At 39.3% G+C, this 23,938-nt stretch overlaps 1 protein-coding gene across 1 annotated transcript in view; it reads right to left on the reverse strand.

Annotated features, from left to right (window-relative positions):
• Positions 1-4,178: 4,178 nt before the first annotated feature.
• The window catches only part of LOC124805332 (glutathione S-transferase D7-like), a 60,473-nt gene continuing 40,713 nt past the window's right edge, over positions 4,179-23,938 (reverse strand). The window contains exons 3-6 of the mRNA XM_047265853.1: positions 13,562-13,620; positions 13,336-13,477; positions 9,392-9,559; positions 4,179-4,403 (exon numbers count right to left, since the gene is read on the reverse strand). Of these exons, the coding sequence (XP_047121809.1) occupies positions 4,248-4,403; positions 9,392-9,559; positions 13,336-13,477; positions 13,562-13,620 (525 nt within the window). The 3' untranslated portion in view covers positions 4,179-4,247. The remainder of the gene's footprint in view (positions 4,404-9,391; positions 9,560-13,335; positions 13,478-13,561; positions 13,621-23,938) is intronic.

Consider the following 23,938-nt stretch of genomic DNA (forward strand, 5'->3'; position numbering starts at 1 on the left):
ACAATTATCATTACCTATTCGCTGCAGAGTACACATAAACATTTAAGAATGAGATGTCACAAAAACCAATTAATTTTTATCACGTCACATAAAGCTTGAATAATGTCATTTCTAGGTATTTGAGAAAGATAAGTCTACGATGGTTAAAACGTCACATTTCACACTAAGCTACATGGGAATTGAAGTAAATAGCACTAGCACATGAAGAAACAACATGATACTATGTGAATGATTAGTCAGTACACATTATTTCCATGAAACAAAAGTTCCTTGGTGACTAGTCAATGACTGCACAAGTAACATTTCCTCATAAATCTTTGAACCAGTAGGTGTGTAATTTCCTTCTTACCTCCCAAACAAAGGAGGTGGCGCCAAGTGTAGTTAGGCCAGCAATGAATAATGTTTTATTCCTCATTCCAATGTTTTTCTCCCTCCTCTATCTAAGGAAGAAATGAGCTCCCATAAATGATAATAGCGTGTCTATAAAATGAAGTATAAATGTATAATGTGATTGTATTGTATCATGATAATGTGCATTTAATTAATTTGTATATGTGATGTGAATGAAGATAAGTTGAAGCTAAAAACAAACTGCAGTAACAGAACCCAGTTGATTATATGATTTTCAAAACTTAAGAAATTTATGCTCGTAGTATAAGCGGTGGATGCAATGTCAGCCATAGTTATAAGTTATTATGTTATGTATATCATTGTAACTCAATACTTGTATGAATTTTCATTGGAAACCAAACTCCATATGAAGAAATGAAGTTGAAAGACAAGCAAATTATACTATGTTTTGGACGGCTATATGTGTCTTTCAGCAAGTGGATTGTCAAATGGGGTAACATGAACATGTGTGTGCAACAAAATAATTTCTGAGTATCATGGCTCACAACACTTGACACATTAATGTCTGGGACCCCTATCAGGTAGGACTGATAGAGGAGATAGAGAAGATTCAACAAAGAGCGGCACGTTTCATCATGGGATCGTTTAGTTGGCAAGAGAGCGTTACGAACATGCTAAACAAACTCCACTGGCAGGCATTACAAGACAGGCATTGTGCAAGACAGAGATTTATTATTGAAATTTCAAGACAGCACATTTCAGGACAGCACATTTCAGGACGAGTCGGACAACATATTACTTCCCCTCACATACATCTCACGTATTGACCATGGGGAGAAAATCAGAGAAATGAGAGCCAATACAGAGGCTTACCAACAATCATTCTTCCCACGTACTATTCGCGAGTGGAACAGTGTTGGAGGGCTCAGATAGTGCTACCGAAAGTACCCTCTGCCACACACCATTGGGTAGCTTGCAGAGTATGATGTAGATGCAGATGTAGATTGTCTTTAATTTCTATAGAAACTAGATCAAACATAGTTGCCAGTTTTGGAACGGAGAAAGAAATTAATATGCATATTTAGAGGTTTCCAATCCGCTCAAGATTTGTGTTTGCAACAATGCATATGGAGTATATGAAATGATTGCATTTAAAAGATCAATAGCAGAAGTGGCTCTGAGGTACCAGGTATCGATCCATGCTGAAACTCCCTTATTAGTACATGGTATAACTGCCATGGGCAACAATGCAGGCACTGACTCAGGCATCCAGCTGACTGTACAGAAGATAAATAATGTCCTGGGATACGTTACGCCATTCATGCTCGATCTGTTCATGTACTTCTGTAAGAGGTGTTGCCCGACAAGTCACAGGAGTCACTTCTCATCCCATCATATCCCACACATGTTCAACTGGAGACAAATCCAGAGATAGAGCTACCCACGGAAATTAATGCACATCTTTCAGACCACGTTGAGTTTCACAGGCAGTGTGCGGGCAAGCATTATCCTAATGGAACAACACATCACTAACCTGTTGCAAGAAGGGCAAAAGAACGGATCTAACAATGTACCAAGTGCTGGTTAGGGTCCCCTCCAGAAACACAAAAGGTGAGCGAGAGTTGTAGGTTATCGCACTCCTTTGGTTAGGCTAATGTGTCTTGGGAAAATGCACCGTATGACACAGTTCTCACCAGGTCTACGAGTACGCACCTGCAAACGACCATCACTTCTGTGCAAAAGAATCTGCATTCACCTCTGAAGACCATGGTGCACCATTTCATCTTCCATGTTATAGTCTGAAGGAACCAGTCAAGCCATGCACCTTGATGCTGTGGCGGGAGTGGGTGTACATACCCATAGTTCCACTGCTAATAACTAGTTTGCAACAGTTCTTGTTGACGCATGTGGGCTCACAATGTCTCTTATCTGTGCTGTGGTAGATGTACAATCTGCCACTGCTGCAATTCCAGTACAATGATCCCAGTGGTGTAATATCCACGCATATATTTATCAGAAAATATGACATCATTGTGTGTGAAATCTGAGTGAACATTCTCATGATTTAATAAAAAAAAGTACTTCACCATTACTAAAATAGTAAATAATTATTTTCAGTAACATAATTTAATATTCTGTGAAAACCTTTGTCTCAGAAAATCTATGGAAAAAACATAGCGAAAATCTCCATCTTTCGTTATCTATGATTCTTCTAGAATAATCCTCCTTGTTTGAACTGTTGTAACGATTGGACGTGATTGATGTCTTGTAGTACTGAGGTTGGTAAAAACTGTATTTTGTTGCTAATTTAATATTTTAAAAATAGTTTTTATGTGTCATTGACAAGAATCTACTTTGTTGGAGTCTTATTTCATTGCGAGTTTCGTCATATATAAATGTTAAGTTTTCTGATCAGCTACAAAGGAGTGCAGCCATTACGCTATTGATCTACAGGGCAAATTATTGGTAAATGCTGAATAATAAGTGATTAAATTTGAGAAACATTTTTAAATGTTAATGCATAAACTAAAGGTACACAAAAGATTTAATATATATTATTTGTTGATAGTAAAACAATACCTGAACCAGATTCCATAAGTGGTTGTCTTATGTTAGGTGCCATCTTAGTGAAATATTTCAGTGGCAGATTTAAATCAAAGTTTTAAACATACTCAAATCTTGATGGTCAATTTTTATGATAATAATTGTGTATTGGTGGCCCAGAACCCACTCAGAAATAATAAATTCGACTTAGGTTGTGAATAATCTTTAAATGTTGTGCAAACAGCACCTTACTCAATAAAATTGTTCTCTGCTAAAGTATGGACCATGATTATTTTGTAAAAAATTTTATGAAATATTTTTGACAGGAAAGAATACATTAGTGTTGTGCACATGTGACATTGTGTGTAAAAACGGTTCATTTTGCTTAAGGAAAAGTGTTGCCACCTTGAATAACAGTTCAGTAAATTGTATGAGATCACTCTTGTGCATGAACTTAGTGCAACTTACACTGCTTGACAGACAACATTGCTACACAATCACAGGTGGAGATTTCCTTAGCAGAATAACTATCTTTAGCCAGGAGCAGCAGCGATTAAATGAGACCTCATGTTACGCTAATAAGTAATTGGTTTTGTTGTCATCCTGCCAATGATTTGTAAAATACCACAATGCCACCGCATGCCACACCAGTGATACTAGCATCATTGCACAACTGATGCGGCACGTCCAACTTATGTGGCAATTCTGCAAAAGGACTATCCCACAACTCGGAAGGTCACAATTTGGCTCCATTCAAACTCACTCAGTTCGTTGTAAGAATATATCCATGGTATGGTTGCCTACTTGCTTCATATGAATGTACCACATTGAGCCTTCTAGTTGTAAGCATTCCCTATTAAAGTGTACAAAAAGGTGGTGCCCTGGTAGCTATGCTACTACGTTATCCATTGGCAGATGACATCAAAACCATTATCAGTACTTATACTATCCCCAGGTGGCATATGCCGTAATCAGACATCATCTTTCCAGGTGTAGTGTATTTTTAGTATGTCAGTAACTTAAAAGTAGTGACATCAAAATGATGATAAAGCTCAGAATGCTGTTTTAAGAGAAGAAAGCCCAATATTAACCTAGCCCCAGGCTGATTCTCAAACTGTATGTCCTAACTGACACATGAAGGAAGTGTTAGAAACAATGTTTCTGTGTATGTATATGGCAATTAAGACACCAGTTTTATATAAAGGAACAAAATTAATAACAACTCTTGGTCAATGACCAAGGTAAATTAAGACAGTTCATAAATGAAAGACAGAAAACAATGATCTGTATCACTACTGAATAAAGAATGATTTATTATTCTTGATCTATTATACAGTCTTTTCAGTGTTCTCCTACGGAGCCAGATGGTTTGGTGGCAGAGAGCTTCTGACTTTCTCTCCAAAAGCCTTTACACCTTCTTCATTGGCCTCCTGGAATCCTGGGATCTTCTTACAACGCTCTATCCAGTCTTGTGTCTTCGGGTAGCCACTGAAATCCAACCCAATCGCCTGGAAACAAATAATTACTGATTGATTTCCAAATGATGTTAATGGGCACTGTTAGATAAAAGTTACAGTCATTAAAAAGCACACCAAAGATGAATTATGGAATTCTCAGATATTTTTAAGTTTCTGCATTCATAGATGATCCAGAAGTTGTTACCTATACTCAGTGATTGGCAATACAAGTCTTTTGTGGGTTTATTCTTCTATAAAAGTGCAAAACCTGTGGAGTCCTAATAAACTGCACTCACCGTCTGCCTTTCCCATTATGAAGGAAACTATGGTAATACATCACTCCAAAGGTCACTTACTGGTATTTGACCAAAATCATTGTCCTTAGTTCCAATGCTACACTATAACAATGCTTAGCATTTTTATATTTTTTATTGTCCTGTTGGAGAACTATTTCAATTATGTTTTGGACACCAAGAATGAAATCCTGAAAAAAATCTTCTCAAACCAAACTCTCAGTTTGCCCCACCCAACAAAATGGATGTAACATTTCAGTATTAGTTTGAAGAAAGCCATAACACAATGCATAGAGACTAGCTGCAACTGCACCCGCAGTCATTTGCCATGAAATCTGAAAACTAATTCATCATCCACCACAAAATCAACATGAACTGTTCATCATCATTCTTTGCTTCCATTCTAGGCATGCACTTGATTGTGTGATTATACGTAACATTTTTCTGCAACTTTCTGACATCTTTATCAACAAATTTCCTCTTGTCCTTTATTGTGCTTGCCTGAGTTAATTAGGTATGTTAGTCCTTAAGATATGGGAAAGGATCATGACGAATCCAATATGTTACAAAAAGTTTCACTGTATAACATTACTGGTGAATTGTCAGTCTACACTGTAGTGTAGACTGACAATTCACATCTTGATAGGAGACATTCCGAAACATCAAGGAATTATCAGTTTAGTACTGGAGGGAAGTATGCAGGGGAATAAAAAATACAGAGGGAGAGTCAGAGGCTGGTAGACTAACCAGGTTCAAATGAGTGAGATTGCAATAATTATTCTTAGATCAGTGGGGCTTGCACAGGATAGAGTAGCATGGAATGCTCCATCAAACCAATCTTTAGATGGAACACCACCAATACCACCACCACCACCGCCGCCGCCGCCGCCGCTGCCGCCACCATAACAACAACAGTCAACCTAAACATAAGTGGTGTTTTTACTCCTACAAAGAAGTGAGCAAGAAATATTTTGATTGAGCTGCTGGAAATATTGTATATGGAATATGATGTGGTTTCAGCTATATCTTTTTGGAAGGCAATGGATGATAGACACACATCTTAGAAATAAAAGTTACTTTTCAGGTATAGGAAAGTTACTTACGGAGTTACTTGAGGCTTTATATAACACCTTTTGTTTTTTTTTTATATTCATAAATGATTTACTACACCACTTGTCAACAGCAGAGCCAGTGTAGTTCGCAAGATTATGTATATGAAAAGGTCTTTGTGACAGCAGAAGAAAAGGAAACATAATTTAAAGACAATTGGAAAGTGATAACCTAGAAAAACACAACGTGAATGAATTTTCAAGATATAACAGCAAAAGCATAGAAATATATTGCTATAAATATGGTACTGTAGCGTTCCATACATCTTACACAAAGCGTCTATGACTGCATTAGATGATCTTCTGTAATGGGAAAACGTGATGAACTACTGAACAAAAATCAAGTAAATAGGGTGCAGTACAATAACAGCTATCACTCACAATAGAAGGTGATTTTATTTAATGCTATTATTTCTCAAGAATTTTTAAAAAATTTGAAATTATGTGTCTCCCAGCTCAAGCTCACAATTAAGGAATTAGAGGTAGCAATGATTTTCATTACAGCTGTATGTAGCTATGAATTTATTGAAAATCTGATTTTGTGTTTGTGTGTGTGTGTGTGTGTGTGTGTGTGTGTGCGCGTGTCTGTGTGTTGATAACAGAAGTTAAGCTATCTATTGACTTCTAAATGTGGCGTGGATTATGCTGTGGTATACTGTGGCTGCTAGGCATAATTACTCTGAATAAACAGGAATTGCATTTGACAAATGGTTTTTTTATTGTGAAAGCAAGTATTCCTGAGCAGTGAGTCCACTATTTTGGCATTTGTAAGTCTGATGGCATAGCTAATGCACTCATTTATTACACATTTCTATCCAAAAAAATTAATGAAATGTTAGAGTCTTTTAACATATAAGGGAAACACAACAGATGAAACATTTAGATAGATAAATACCCATAAAACAAGGTGAGACTAATGTACAGAAAAAATTTTCAGCTTAATAATGTTTAATTTTTATGTAGTAACTTCATCATAATGTGTAGTACATGTAGACATTCTTCAAGAATGTGGCATTCAACAAATGTCAAACTGGCATGAAGTGTACTACATGTATGCCTATGCAAAAAAGCATTTCACAGTCCCTGTACACAGTAAACAGATTAACACAGTCTACATTCTGTATATAAGAAAATGGAGTTCTCATTCATTAATCACAACAGAATCTTGGTAGTAAGTGAGGGGATCATGTGGTGCTTCTTTTCATTATGTCATCAGTCTTCTGGGTGTTTTGATGAAACCCATCAAAAAGCAACGAATTCCTCTCCTACGTTAACCACTTCATATCAAAGTAGTTCTTGCAAGCTATGTCTTCTATTATGCGCTGGATGTATTCCAATCTATGTCTTTCTGTACAGTTTTTAGCCTCTACAGCTCCCTTTAGTACCATGGAAGTTTCTCCGTAACATCTTAACAGATGTCCTACCACCCTGTCCCTTCTTTTTTTCAGCATTTTCTATACATTCCTTTCCTTGCCACTTCTCCAGAGAACCACCTCATTCCTTACCTTAACAGTGTACCCGATCTTCAACATTCTTCTGTGGCACCACATCTCAAATGCTTCGCTTCTCATCCTTTCCAGTTTTCCCACAGTTCATGTTTCACTACCATACAATGCTGTGCTCCAACCATTCCTCCTCAGAAATTTCTTCCCCAAATTAAGGTCTACGTTTGATACTAGTACACTTCTCTTTGTCAGTGCTAGTCTACTTTTTATGTCCTCCTCGCTCCATCATGGATTATGTTGCTGTGTTGGTAGCAGAATTTCTTAACTTCATCTATTTTGTGGTCACCAGTTCTGATGTCAAGTTTCTTGTTGTTCTCATTTCTGTTAATTCTCATTACTTTAATCTTTATTTGATTTATTCTTGACCCATATTCTGTGCCCTTTAGAGTGTTCATAATATTCAGCAGATCCTGTTATTCTTGACATACACTGATGACACCAATGTCATCAGAGAATCTGATCATTGATAGCGTTTCACCTTTAATTTTAATTCCACTCTTAAACCTTTTTTTTATTTTTATTTTTTTTTAATTTTCATCATTGCTTCTTCTATGTATTGATTGAACAGTAGGGACGAAAGACTACACTCCTGTCTTACACCCTTTTTAATCCGAGGATTTCGCTCTTGGTCTTCCAGTCTTATTGTTCCCTCTTGGTTCTTGTAGATATTATATATTATCCATCTTTCCCTACAGCTTACCCCTACTTTCCTCAGAATTTTGAACACCTTGTCCCATTTTGCATTGTCGAATATTTTTGTCCAGGTCTACAAATCCAATGAATGTGTCTTGATTTTTCCTTACGCGTGCTTCCATTATCAACCACAACGTCAGAATTGCCTTTTTGGTGCTGTTACCTTTACTAAAGCCAAACAGGTTGTCATCTAACTCATCCGCAATTTTCATTTCCATTTTTCTGTATATTATTATTGTCAGCATCTTGGACGCATGAGCTGTTAACCTGATTGTACGATAATTCTCACACTTGTCGGCTCTTGCAGTCTTTGGAACTGTGTGAATGATGTTTCTCCACAAGTCTGATGGTATATCGCCAGTCTCATACATTCTACACACCAATGCGAATATTTGTTTTGTTGCCACTTCCCCCAATTATTTTAGAAACTCTGATGGAATGATATCTATCTCTTCTGCCTTGTACAAGAAGGAAAACAGCCTACCGGCAAGTGTCAGAATTTAACAAGAGCTAGAGCACGGCCTATCGATATTAAGGTTCATTATTTCACGAAATTGTCACTTACACTGGTCCTGATAACACGATTGTCATCTGAATACGGAATCAATGAGTTGAGGAAGGCTGTACTCTATGCCCTGTAAAATCTCAATGGCCCAACACAACTAGCGCCCTAGAGGTCAAATATATTGCTTGCTCTAGAAAACACCTTCACGATGCAGTAATCACCAACTACATTAGTGTGTTCTCTACAGGTGTATCGCTCCATTAGTAAACAAGTACTGTGCTGGGTCAATACGTCCAACTAAACGCAAATGTGAAACAGCTACTACAACTGAAGAGCAAAGTATGCCCTCTTCCGGTGCAATAGGAACTGTTAGAAGAACAAATCAGTCATTACAACTAAACAGTGAGTACATCTTCTGCCGGATTAAATAATGCTCACAGGAAATCATCACAGCCAGCCACTGTGGCCGAGCGGTTCTAGGCACTTCAGTCCAGAACCACGCTGTTGCTATGGTTGCAGGTTTGAATCCTGCCTCGGGCATGGATTTGTGTGATGGCCTTAGCTTAGTTAGGTTTAAGTAGTTCTAAGCCTAGTGGACTGATGACCTCAGATGATAAGTCCCATAGTGCTTGGAGCCATTTGAATTTGAAATTATCACATTAGAGAAAAATATTTGTTTTAATTTCCCATGGAACTTCCCAGAATTTGTCTGTTAAAACAATTTCCACCCTCTATACACAAGTAAAACTTTGTTATTTGCTGCGCTCTTCGTGATGTAATTTTGATGTCCAGTAATCTGGATGTGGATGACATGTTTACGAAATGCTACAGTGAAACTGTATTTGTAACCAGTCTATAGATTCTAGAGGAAAGATTTAACACGCACACAATACACTGATAAATAGAATAGTGCAAGGCAATGAGAGGCACCAACCTGCATGCTGATGGCTGTGACAGCGCACACCACGTCTGCTATGGTGAGGTGGTCACCAGCCACCCAGTGTGTCGCTTCCAGGAACTTCTCCAGGAACCCAATGGCCTCATACGCTGCTGCTTTGACTGATGCTTCCACACTCTTGTTGCCCAGAAAGATCACAGGAAACTGTAAAAGAGAAAGCACAGTCATCGACTCATGGCCATATCATCCATTTTTTACTAAACACTCCGACAAAAAACTCGGCAAAATTGTGAACAAAATCATAGTTCTTTCGATAAGAAATTCGAAGAACCCATAATATAAAGGACAGTAAAATGAAAATGAGATAGATGGAAAAAAGTAAGTCAATTGTTTATTACTTCTAAAGTAATCGCCAAAAGTAATCGCCATAAATGTTAAAACATTTATCCCACGAGGCGGTCAGTACCTTCATGGAAAGTGTGTGATTGGCTATAGATCCATTGTGACTGCACCCAGATGTACACTTCTTCACAGGAAGCAAATCGACGGCCATGAATGACTTTCTCCAGGGGTCCACAAATATCGAAATCGTGTGGGGAGAATTCGAGACTCTATGGAGGATGTATAAGGGATTCCCATGTGAGCCCACATGATGCCAAGGCTGTTTCGACTACACTACACAAGTTTCACTGGGAGGCTCTTACACATATTGTATATAGTCCCAATCTCTCCCCACCCGATTTTCCTGAGGAAAGACATTCATCATTCGTGGCCACCGATTTGCTTCATTTGAATAGGTGTATCGCGTACACTACGAATCAAAGGGCGGTACATTGACGGAGCTGTCATTTTGTATTAAGGTAATTCACATGAAAAGGTTTCTGACATGATAATGGTCATGTGATGGGAATTAACACACTTTGAAAGCTTGGAGCTACATGCATGGGACATTCCATTTCGGTAATATTAAGAGACTTTAATATTTCTAGAGCCACAGTGTCAAGAGTGCGCCGATAATACCAAATTTCTGGCATTACCTCTCACCACAGACAACACAGTGGCCAACAGCCTTCACGTAACAACAGAGAGCACTGGTGTTTGCATAGAGTTGTCAGTGCTAACAGACAATCATCACTGCATGAAACAACAGCAGAAGCCAATGTGGGATGTATGACAAACATGCAGTGAAGTTTGGCGTTAATGGGCTATGAGAGCAGACGACAGATGCCAGTGCCTTTGCCAACAGCACGGCCTGCAGCGCCTCTCGGGAGCTCGTGACAGTACCCCGGTTGGCCTTAGACGAGTGGAAAACCATGCACTGGTCACATGAGTCCCGACTTCAGTTGCTGATGGTAGGATTAGAATGTGGCACAGACCCCACGAAGCCATGGATCCAAGTCAACAAGACACTGTGCATGCTGGTGGTGACTCCATAATGGTGAGGGTTGTGTTTACATGGAACTGATTCGGTCCGCTGGTCCAACTGAACTGATCACTGACTGGAAAAGATTATGTTCAGCTACTTGGAGACCATTTGTTGCCGTTCAGTTACGGAATTTTTAGGGATGACAATGTGCCATGTCACAAGGCCATAATTATTCATGATTGGTTTGAAGAACATTCTGAACAATTACAGCAAATGAATTGGTCACCCAAATCCCTCAACATGAATCGAATGTAATATTTGGCTCATGCTATGAATTTTTTCTGATTTTGGTGTGAAGTGTGTAATAGCAAAATTTTCCAAAATTTTTCAGTTTCAAAAATACAAAGCAGTAAATGGAAGTCAATCAGGAATGATTAGACAAAGTCAAAAAATATGCAGAACTCATGAAACATAGGTTTACAGATAAGACATTGACACTAAGGCTCAATCGTCCCCATCCACAAGACCAAAAAATGCCCAAGAAGTGCTGTCAAATGTGAAGTTTATTGGCACTGTGCTCTTCAATTTCAATGGCATAGAGCACCGTGTGTCCTTGCCACAAACTCTATCAGTATTTTCAATGGCATTTGCATGAATGAATTTGGGGGAAAAAAGGCCGGATTTGTGGCTTTTTCAGCTTGATAATGTACCAGCTCACACTCGGTTGTTTGCAGTATTATCGGTGACAGTATTGATGACTGTAACGATGACCCAGCCTCCTTGCAACCTCTGACTATGTTAGCCATTCATATGACTGTTTTATTTTCTTTACAAAGTAATAAAGCTAGGAAGGTGTTAAGAAAAGTGTCTAAGTGACAGAATTATTACAAGTGGGGGATTAACATTGTATTAATCATCTTGGAAACTGTTGTTGTAAGAGTAATAGCCCGCCACACAGTAGTCTGAAACGCTAGGGAAAGAAGTGTCTAACATTAGCCTCATGCATGGTGACAATAGTGTGACCTCTTCATGTTGTCTTAATGCTGACAGGGTTCATGAGTGCAATATTCAGTTCTGCAGTGACTTTTGTATCTGTTATCCTCTTATTCTTCGTCACAATTCTCTTCAATGACCGTCCATCATGATTACTCAATACACACTTTTATTTGGTTATGACTTAGCAGATGAAGTTCTGCCGCTTTTTCTGCATGTCGTATAAATCCTGGAATGGCGCCTCTTGAAAAACCAGACTCTTGGGATACCCACCATACAAGGACCAAAAATTTGGCCACCTTTGAGTTCACGTACTTCCAACATAATGAGCTCACAACTATACAGAACTCTGTTCTGACCACGACTGACACTTTCAGTGAAAAGACACTGCACAAGTGCCATTCCAGGTCAAATACAACAAAGCAACCTGCCGTCTTGGCTAGCATCTGCATGTATATTCAGGCATGCATTTCTTGCATGTTTCCACATTTTAGTCCAACCCTGTAGCTAAATGATGTAATGATTTTGTGTAGCGCCAGGCTAGATTATTTACTGAATTAAATGTAAAAATAAACTGAATATTTAAGGATGGTTATGGTATACAAGGCACATTACACATGTATAAACAGTTGAAGGAAAACTTGAAGTTATTTTTTCCTAGTAGTATGTTGTTCCCATTGGTCATTTCAAGATATTTGAGCAATAATAATAAAGTGTGACAGTTGATTTGATGATAAGTGCCTTCATTTTGCGAACGTAGATGTGATTAAAAACATATCGCTGAGAGAAAGAGTTCCATAAGTGTTTCGGGTTTTGAAAAAGTCTTGGTACAAATGTGTAATACCTAATGGGTTCAGTTTCAAAGTGGGTAGCATTCAATCACACAAAGAGACAAAATTCTTTCCAAAAATCAAAAATCTCCAATATTTTTTGAATATACATCATATGGATGTCATTGAGTGATGTGCATTAATGCACCAGCAATAAGTGGAGGCTGCAATTTTTGTTACTCACACAGGCGTCAGAAATAATAACAGTAATAGGAGAGTGCAAGAGATGGAATGGAATAGTGTTTCTAACAGTTTATTTAATTAACTATAACAGATGACTGACAGTATTATCAGCATGGTAATCAAGTGAGAAATCCTATGGCCTGCACCTCATACATCATAAAATCCGTCCAAATAATATGCGACCATCTTCAAACACTATTTTCAGTGGCTTATTTCAATAACACTGACTTCCAATACAAACCATTATTAGCAAATATGAACTGTCACTCATTCTATTAAATTAGAGAATGTCACCTTGTTAGTTGTGTCAGTGTCTTCTTAATACGTCTGTAAAAATTGTTTAACTACAAACTAAACAATACATATAAATATGTCAACTTTTCAGGTATTAGAAAAAGAGACCACAGTAAACAAGAATCAGAATGGCCCATGACATTTCAGATGGGCTGCTGGGTGTCATTAGGTCTCGTCACGATATTTTGGCGTGGAGACTTTGCTGCCAAAATATTGTGACAGGAAATACTGACATCAGGTACTCGGCTGTACATTTCAGGGAACAATGTACACACCAAGAAACTTTCAAACATCAATGGAAGCAGGATACTTACGACAATTGCCCTCATGCGAGGGAAAAGGGTCCCTGCCTCAAAGTAAATTCTCTGATCGACTATTGCCCTCTTCTTTGGCTCCTTCGGATATAAGGAGTCATCCTTCCCATACTGCGACACGAAGTACGTGGCAATTGCATGGCTGCGAATAAACACAATGCTGTCAACCAAACTGATGTTGCTGAGGATGAATTGAAGTCCATTAATATCAATAGCATAGCCTTACCTGTCCCACAGGACGAAACCATTGTCGTCGATAGTCGGTATCGTGTGCTGTGGATTTATCTGGAACAAACAGTGACAATCAGTATCCCGAATAGGCCAGGGTGAAGGCTTTCGCTAATCAATCGAATTCCAACCTATAACACAATATTTTCATATTTATCACACATAAAATGACAACCGTGGTACTAAACTCCATATTACACACAAACAAAATTAAGGTGCAACATTCGGCGCTCTTCGTTGGTGAATGGACATTTTGTAGGACAGAGTCCAATGAACAACCCTGCCATCAGCTGTGTGCGGTACTTGCAAGCATCCCAGCAGTCTTCATTTCGAGCAGTCTAGCGTAACAACACTAGCCAAATGTATATTTCTTACATCTTCTGTTGCTGCCATTACACTCTATAGTTCCCCATGTCTGCAGCTCATGTTCTTGCAGTAGCATTCTCGCTTACCATGCACAGGGTCCTGGGTTCGATTCCCAGCAGGGTAAGGGATTTTCCCTGCCTCAAGATGACTGGGTGTTGTGTCGTCTTAATCATCATCATTCATCTCCATTACGGTCGGAGGAAGGCAATGGCAAACCACCTCTGCTAGGACTTTGCCTAGTAGACGGTGCGGGTTTCCCTCGTCGTCCCCTACGCTCCTCGGAGTATGGGACCTCATCATCATCAGCCCTCCATAACCTATGGACCTTGCTGAGAGTGGCTTGGATGCCACACAGACACAGATAACTGTATAGTAGGTGCAACCAGAATGGAAGAGTATCTTTGGAAAGGCCAGAATAACTAGAGCTTCACAAAGAGGAGTAGCACCATTTCCAGCAGCTGCAGGGGCAACCATTTGGGTGACTGATCTAATCTTGTAACATGGGTCAAATGGCCTTCCTGTACTGGTACTGCGAATGGCTGAAGGCAAGATGAAATCACAGACTTCTTTTTTTTCCTCAAGAGCATGCAGCTTTACTGTGTTAACGATAATTGTATCATCTTGGGTAATATATTCTGGAGTTAAGATAATCACCTGTTTGAATCTCTGGGTGGGGACTACTCATAGGAACGTCATAACTACAAAAATAGAACTGGAATTCTGCGGGTTGGAGCATGAAATCTTCGATCCCTTAAATGTGTAGGATGGCCAGAGAATTTAAAAAGTGGAATGACTAGGTTGAAAATCAAATTGGGGTAGAGCAAGATAGGTCTAACAATGAATAACAAAATTCGAATGCAGGTAAGCTATTGTTAACAGCATCGTGGCCACATTATAGCAGCCAAGATGAAATTGAAGTTCTTTGAGGAAAAATAAAAACTCTGAGATTCGGTGAGGACACTGTTATTCTGGCAGAAATAGAAAAGTACTTGGAAGAGCAGTTGCACGGAATGGATAGAGAGATTCAAGATTGATATCAGAAAGGGTAATGGAATGCATCCGAATTAAGTCAGGTGATGTTGAGAGATTTAGATTAGAATCTGACAAACTATAGGTAGTATAACAACAAAAACAATCAATTTTTGACAAAATAATTTAATTATATAGATTAAAAATCTATTCACCAAGCAGTGGCTGAACACACACATAAAAGAAAGTTACAATTAGGCAAGTTTCTGGAGTCTTTGGCTCCTCCTTCAGGCAGAAGGGCTGAAGGGGAAGGAAGAGGGGTGAAGGAAAAGGACTGAACAGGTCTAGGAAAAGAGGTCGATATCAGGAAAGTCAACCAGAACTGCGATTTAGGTGAGACTTACTGGACGGAATAAGAAGATAAGACTGATTGTTTGGATATTCTATTGGGCAAGATTTGAAAACCTGAGAGCATAAAGGTGGAAGACAGGGTATTATGCAAGACAGATTATGACTTAAACATCATGCATGAGTTAATAAGAGTGAAAGGCTAAGTGAGTTGTACCTAACAGAGGTGGGAGGTAACAGGGCAGGAGGGGGAGTGAAAAATAGACGGGTATGACAATTAAAGATATAGAAAACTAAAATGGAGTGAAGAAGAGAATAGTTACTGTGAAGAAATATTGAGACTGAAGAAATTAATGTAAATTAAGGCCAGGTGGGTGACAAGAACCAAGGACATGTTGTAGCACTAGTTCCCACCTACGGGGTTCTGAGAAATTGGCATCTGGGGAAAGAATCTAGATGGTATATGTGGTAAAACAGGCTCCGAGGTCACGATTGTCATGTAGTAGACCATGCTCTGCAACAGGATATTGCGTGTTGCCAGTATACACCCTCTGCTTATGCTCATTCATCCTAACTGATAATCTGGTGGTAGCCATGCTGGCATAAAACATAAAACAGTGTTTACGTAACAACTGGTATATTAAGTGTAATTTCACAGGCGGCTCTGCCTTCCATAGAATATATTTTGCCAGTTACAGGGTTGGTATAGGGGGCAGCACGAGGATGCATAGGGCAAATTTTGCAGCGGAGATGGTCACAGGGTAGGCACCATAGGGCAGGTAGATGGGTGCAGAAGGAGCACAGATCTGACAAGAATACTGCGGAGACTGGGAGTGTGACGGAAAGCCATTCTAGGTGCAGTGGGTAAAATCTCAGACAGAATGAATCTCATTTCAGGGTATGATTTTAGGAAGTCATGGTCTTGTTGAAGTTGCTGATTAATACATGGCAGCCCAGGATAATATTGAGCGACCAGTGGTGTGCTCCAAAGTTGTTTTTTTGGAGGGATTAGCAACACCGGGATTGAATGTGATGGTCAGGAAATCTGCTTTTGAATTAGGCTGGTGGGGTAACTACATCCAGTGAAGGCTGAGGTGACAATGGTGGTGTATTGCTGTAAAGAGTCCACATCCAAACAAATCCATTTGCCTCGAATGCCAAGGCTGTATGGGAGGGAGCGTATGACATGGAAAGGATGGCAACTGTCAAAATGTAAATACTGTTGTTTGTTAGTAGATTTAATATGGACAGAGGTATGTAGATGCCCTTCAGCAAGGACAAGATGAGCATCAAGGAAAGTGGCATGGGATTCGGAATGTCCCCATGAGAAATTTAACTGGGATAGGTATTCATAGATTCCAGGAATTTTAACAGGTCAGCCTCACCATGAGTCCACATGGTAAAGATGCCATCAATGTATCTAAACCAAACCAGGGGCTGATGACTTATGGATCCCAGGAAAGCCCCCTCCAAGCGATCCATTGAAAGGTTGGCGTAGGACGAACACGTCCTGGTTCCTATGGCCATACCCCTAATCTGTCTGTATGTCTACCCCTCAAAGGTGAAGTAGTTGTTGGTAAGTATAAAGTTGCTTAAGATGAGCAGGAAGGATATCATAGGTTTGGAATCAGGAGGGCATTGACTAAGGAAATGTTTAGCAGCAGACAGACCATGCATGTGGGGGATGCTGGCATAGAGGGAGATGGCATCAATGCTGGCAAGCAAGGTGTGTGGTGGTAGTGAGACAGGCACAGACTTCATACAGTCTAGGAAATTGTTGGTATCTTTGATACAGGAGGGAAGTCTTTGCACTATGGATTGTAGGAACTGTTCAGGGCAGGGCTGAATTTCAAATCTGGTGTTGGAAATGTTTTGGGGTTAGGTTACAAAGTGATGTTTCCAGTTGACATTATGTGTGAAGGAAAACATGATCAAATGCAGGTTTAGGGATGAAAGTGAGACCCTTAGAAAATACAGATAAATCAGGAGGGGAGAGTGCTTTAGACGAGAGGTTGAGGACACTGTACTATTGTGACTGGTTCTTGTGATTATGGCTTATTCTTGGTCTGGGAGGCAGTGGTGAAGGCTGTGGGATGTTAAGGAGATTAGCCACACTCGGTTTGTAGGAGAGGAGTGGTGGATGATGGTGTGGCTGTTTAGAAAGCTGCAGAGGGACATGAAGGGAAACATTACTGTTAAGGTAGTTTAGGAGAAGATAAGATAGTTTCTTGAGGTGAATCTTGGCATGTTGCTACAGTTTGGAGTTGGCTTGACGGATGATACCATCCAAGGAAATATGAGGGGCAGATATGATTTTGTATAAGGAGAGAAGTCTGGTGGAGTGGAAATAGGGAATCAGCGATCATAAAGCAGTTACTGCATCGATGAATTCAGCCATAAATAGAAATATTAAAAAAGGTAGGATGATTTTTCTGTTTAGCAAAAGCTACAAAAAGCAGATTTCAGAGCACCTGATGGCTCAACACAAAAGTTTTGTCTCAAGTACAGATAGTGTTGAGGATCAGTGGACAAAGTTCAAAACCACAGTACAATATACGTTAGATGAGTATGTGCCTAGCAATATCATAAGAGATGGAAAAGAGCCACCGTGGTACAACAACCGAGTTAGAAAACTGCTGCAGAAGCAAAGGGAACTTCACAGCAAACATAAACATAGCCAAAGCCACGCAGACAAACAAAAACTACGCAAAGTGAAATGTTGTGTGAGGAGGGCTATGCGAGAAGCGTTCAATGAATTCGAAAGTAAGGTTCTATGTACTGACTTCCAGAAAATACTAAGAAATTTTGGTCTTATGTCAAAGCAGTAGGTGGATCAAAACAAAATGTCCAGACACTATGGGACCAAAATGGTACTGAAACAGAGGATGGCAGACTAAAGACCAAAATACTAAATGTCTTTTTCCAAAGCTGTTTCACAGAGGAAGACTGCACTGTAGTTCCTTCTCTAGATTGTCGCACAGATGACAAAATGGTTGATATCGAAATAGACGACAGAGGTATAGAGAAACAATTAAAATCGCTCAAAAGAGGAAAGGCCGCTATACCTGATGGGATAGCAGTTCGATTTTACACAGAGTACACGAAGGAACTTGCCCCCCTTCTTGCAGCGGTGTACCGTAGGTCTCTAGAACAGCGTAACGTTCCAAAGGATTGGAAAGGGACAGGTCATCCCCGTTTTCAAGAAGGGACGTCGAACAGATGTGCAGAACTACAGACCTATATCTCTAACGTCTATCAGTTCTAGAATTTTGGAACATGTATTATGTTCGAGTATAATGACTTTTCTGGAGACTAGAAATCTACTCTGTACGAATCACATGGGTTTCGAAAAAGACCATCATGTGAAAACCAGCTCGTGCTATTCGTCCACAAGACTCAGAGAGCCATAGACACAGGTTCCCAGGTAGATGCCATGTTTCTTGACTTCCTCGAGGGGTTTGATACAGTTCCCCACAGTCGTTTAATGAACAAAGTAAGAGCATATGGACTATCAGAACAATTGTGTGATAGGATTGAAGAGTTCTTAGATAACAGAACACAGCATGTCATTCTCAATGGAGAGAGGTCTTCCGAAGTAAGAGTGATTTCAGGTGTGCCACAGGGGAGTGTCGTAGGACCGTTGCAATTCACAATATACATAAATGACCTTATGGATAACATCGGAAGTTCACTGAGACTTGTTTCGGATGAAGCTGTGGTATATCTAGAGGTTGTAACAATGGAAAATTGTACTGAAATGCGGGAGGATCTGCAGCGAATTGACGCATGGTGCAGGGAATGGCAATTGAATCTCAATGTAGACAAGTGTAATGTGCTGCGAATACATATGAAGAAAGATCCCTTATCATTTAGCTACAATATACCAGGTCAGCAACTGGAAGCAGTTAATTCCATAAATTATCTGGGAGTACGCATTAGGAGTGATTTAAAATGGAATGATCATATAAAATTGATCGTCGGTAAAGCAGATGCCAGACAGATTCATTGGAAGAATCCTAAGGAAATGCAATCCGAAAACAAAGGAAGTAGGTTACAGTATGCTTGTTCACCCACTGCTTGAATACTGCTCAGCAGTGTGGGATCCGTACCAGATAGGGTTGATACAAGTGATAGAGAAGATCCAACGGAGAGCAGCGCGCTTTGTTACAGGATCATTTAGTAATAGCGAAAGTGTTACAGAGATGGTAGATAAACTCCAGTGGAAGACTCTGCAGGAGAGACACTCAGTAGCTCGGTACGGGCTTTTGTTGAAGTTTTGAGAACATACCTTCACCGAGGAGTCAAGCAGTATATTGCTCCCTCCTATGTATATCTTGCGAAGAGACCATGAGGATAAAATCAGAGTGATTAGAGCCACACAGAGGCATACCGACAATCCTTCTTTCCATGAACAATACGAGACTGGAATAGAAGGGAGAACCGATAGAGGTACTCAAGGTACCCTCCGCCACACACTGTCAGGTGGCTTGCGGAGTATTGATGTAGATGTAGATGTAGAAATTAGCTGATGAGACATGTAGGTACAGATTACCTGGGTTAGAGCAAGATGTTGCTGCATTTGAAACTGTAAAAGAGCCCAGTGTAAAGTAGGATTACGTCCAGAAACAGGGACTTTCAGTGTTAGTCCTTTCGGAGGAACTCTTATGGGACAAGCAGGTTTCAAGAAACAGAATGTGGGACCTTAGTTTTGATAGTGCAAAAGCATGTTTTCAAAAAGAATGGATGTAATATGAAATGGGATTCATCATGGCAAGAGAGGACAGTTTGGAGAGTTATAAATCATGGGAGTGGCAAAACATAAGTAGAGAGTGGCTAAAAGATAGAAAACTGGTAGAAAAGCAAGGAAAAATTTGGAAAAATCAGAAAAATTCATACGAAAATCATGAGAATACACAATGGTTAATAAGAAGTAATGAGTGGGTGATCTACATGATGCGAAAAAATGGCAGGGAAAAAAAATGGATTGGGAAAGTCATGAAAGCAGACAAAATTTTAAAGAAGCCAATGAGAGCGGTTTGGCAAAAAACAAATGAATAAAATGTGAAAGAATTATGCATAAACAATATAAGTGGAGGGTGGGAAAGAAAATAGCTATGGGAATTTGTAAACAACAACAGAATTGTTATATCCAGAATGAGATTTTCACTCTGCAGCGGAGTGTGCGCTGATATGAAACTTCCTGGCAGATTAAAACTGTGTGCCCGACTGAGACTCGAACTCGGAAGGTAGGAGACGAGGTACTGGCAGAAGTAAAGCTGTGAGTACCGGACGTGAGTCATGCTTCGGTAGCTCAGTTGGTAGAGCACTTGCCCGCGAAAGGTCCCGAGTTCGAGTCTGGGTCGGGCACACAGTTTTAATCTGCCAGGAAGTTTCAGAATTGTTATATGTTAATAAAAATGGACCCATCTACATAGTAGAAAAGATGTAAGTGCAAAGTGTTGGTTAATATGGTGATACAGATAAACGAACGGATTAGCACAGAAGGTAGAAAACAGATGACAGTTTGAACAAGACAGACGACGTCAAAGACTGATAAGAGGGTTACGTAAGAAGGAATGATGGCCACATGGGCCAAATAACAACGAAAATAATCAATTTTTGACAAAATAGTTTAATTGAATAAATTAAAAAATCTAGCAGCAGCAAAACATACACATGAAAGAAAGTTACAATTAGGCTTGCTTTCAGAGCCCATGGCTCCTTCTTCAGCCAGCAGGGTTGAAGGAGAAGGAAGAGGGATGATGGAAGAGGACTGGAGAGGTCTAGGAAAAGGATTAGGTTTCAGGAAAGTCACCCTGAACCGTGGGTTAATATAAGAGATTTTCTATTTGGGAGTAAAAAAGTTAATGGCAGAAGTAGAGAGGATATAAGAAACAAATTGGTTATTGTGGTGTGCATACTGTAAGACCTTTGGTACACACACCATCAGATTATTTGACTTGTCGCTCTAACGAAGTAGGCGAGTGTCAGCAATATGTCTCGTGGTCTTATCGTGGCATGTTTATCTTCTGCCATTAGGTCAGACGATAGAAATGCCACTTGCACACTTAGAGTAGCAGATTGACAGTGACCAACTTTAAACAGAACTTGATTAATTTTCACACACATTTATTAAAATAATAAAAATCATAGATGTTATGTAACTTGATTCTGGATGCTGTTTACAATTGACAATCTGAAGTTCCTATGGTCTTGGTACGTTAATCTTATTCTCACATCTCTGATACTTGACAAAGTGTCTATACATTTCTCTTCATGGCTACGTACAGGAATATGATAATCTTACTAGGCGCAGACTGAAACTTGACTACAGACTGGTACAGACTAATGCAGACTGATGCAGTCTGACTAATCGGAGGTCTGTACACTCGTAATACCTCGTGCTTTCAGGTATCACTGCACGAGTGTGATCCATGGGGAAAAAAGGTTCTACGTTAGCAGCAATCTCATTGGCTGCGTTACATATTAATACGCGGATCGGCGGAAGTAGAATTTGGTCCATCTCTAAGAGAGCGCCATCTCGTAGTGCGGAGACATACGAGCGCTGCGCCTGTGCTGTTGTGCGTAGCGGGGCGCGCTCTAGTGGGAAAGTTGTGTACGCGCTGACTACGCAGAACTATGTACACAACAGCTATAGCAAAAGCCTTTCTCAATAAGATGTATTTGTTAGCATATAATATCAGAGTAAGTGTTAGGAGGTCTTTTTTGAGTGTATTTATCTAGAGTGTAGCTTTGTATGAAAGTGAAATGTAGACAGTAAGGAACTCACAGGAGAAGAGAATGGAAACTTTTGAATTTTGGTGCTATAGAAGAATGCTAACCATTTGTTGGGAGACCAAGTAATACTTGAGGAGGTACTAAAAAATTAGGGGAAAAAATTATGGCACAACTCATTTAAAAGAAGGGATCGATTGATAGGAAACATTCTGAGTCATAAAAAAATTGTCAGTTTGGTAATGGAATGAAGTGTGTTAGAGGGAGACCAAGGCTTGAATACAATATGCAGTCTCAAACAGATGTATGTTGCTGCAGTTATGCAGAGATGAACAGGCTTGCACAGGATGAATTAGCATGGAGTGCTGCATCAAACTATTGCCGAGCTGAAGTCTACAACAACAGCAACAACAATTTATTCTATGTAAACATCGAACTCACATAATTGTTTACTTCTATCAAATTATATTTATATACCACGTGGAATGTTTCCCTCTATTATATTCAAATTATATTTATAGTTACAGTTTGTATGCTGTAAGGGAAATGTTGTGAAAGTTGTTATGAAACTGTATGTTATCTAACTGGTTACCAAAATTCTGTATAAGATTATACTCCCCTGAGTGTAAAATACCATTATGCTTTGAATGAGGCCTTGTAACATGATGTAGGGAAGTATTGATGCTTCTGGCACATAGAGGGGAGGGCGTAGTGAGTCCCCGCCAAACTCAGTAAGCTTCAAACACTTGTGGTGGTACGAAGCAGTGAAAGCTCATAAGTATTAAACTGACTAAGCACTCCCACCCACCAGTAACTTGCTGTAACTCCCAGTTTTTTATGTCCTACATATTCATAGGTTTTAATAATAATATTATAATAACAGTAAAATGTACAAAATATTTTAATACAATTATGATAAAATTGTGTTATTACTATAAAATATTTAAAATGTTTAATATGAATTTACGGATATGGTAGCAGAATGCTCTCTTCTCCACAAGTAAGAGACAAGTCCCTGTGGCAGATGCAATGCAGATGCATCAAAAATCAGCAAAACAAATGATAGTCCAAACAAAGTCAGCATCTGACATTTAACCTAACCTAACCTAACCATGAGCAATGAAGAATCTATATTACTGACTAACCCAGTGCAAGTTTCATGGTTCACATCCCAGTTACAGGAGCAATGAAACTTAGATTTTCAGCATTTCACAATACTATCGTCTGGATTTAAGAATTTAAAATTCTGTCATAATCTAAATATTAAGAAGTATAATCTTATACTGAAGGCTTAACACAGTAAGACAAGCATTCTGATTAGAAGATGCCCTGAGGCACTTAACATACTACTCGTAAATTATGACTATATTCGTCCAGTATTTGAGAATGAGTGTGACTTCTGACAAACTTTAAATGCAATTTCAAACCTTTAAGAACTTTCTGTCACTCAATTTCCCAACCCTGACACCCCCCCCCCCCCCCCACACGCACATGCACACACAAAATGAGTGAAAGAAAAAGTTAGTGCTTATTACATTTTCGCTGTTCTTGTAGTAAAACTTCAGTATCAGGCACCACGTTTTAAAGTACTATTTCTGAACTACTAACTCTATTTGCAACACATTTCACAGATGGGAGCTGCATAACACTGAATGTACCTGCAGAATTATATCGTTGTATGACACATAGATCAGGGAGTAGAATATCACAAATATTGAGATGCATGAGAAACTAGCTTTTGCTCAAAATGAAGAGTAAATTATCCAGACAGTATTAATCCAACGGTTTATAATAAGAGCACTAAGCAACACCCAACAACTTCAAACACAATTTCAAACACTTTCTAAACTTTTTCTTGCTTACATGAATAACATCAAGTATTTAATATATTTTATCATTTGTAATGTAATCAGAAGTTTGAAGCTGTTTTGTGCATGGCAGTTGGATTCTTTAAAGA

Source organism: Schistocerca piceifrons, chromosome 7 (genome assembly GCF_021461385.2).
Source record: "Schistocerca piceifrons isolate TAMUIC-IGC-003096 chromosome 7, iqSchPice1.1, whole genome shotgun sequence".
Classification (NCBI taxonomy): Eukaryota; Metazoa; Arthropoda; class Insecta; order Orthoptera; family Acrididae; genus Schistocerca; species Schistocerca piceifrons.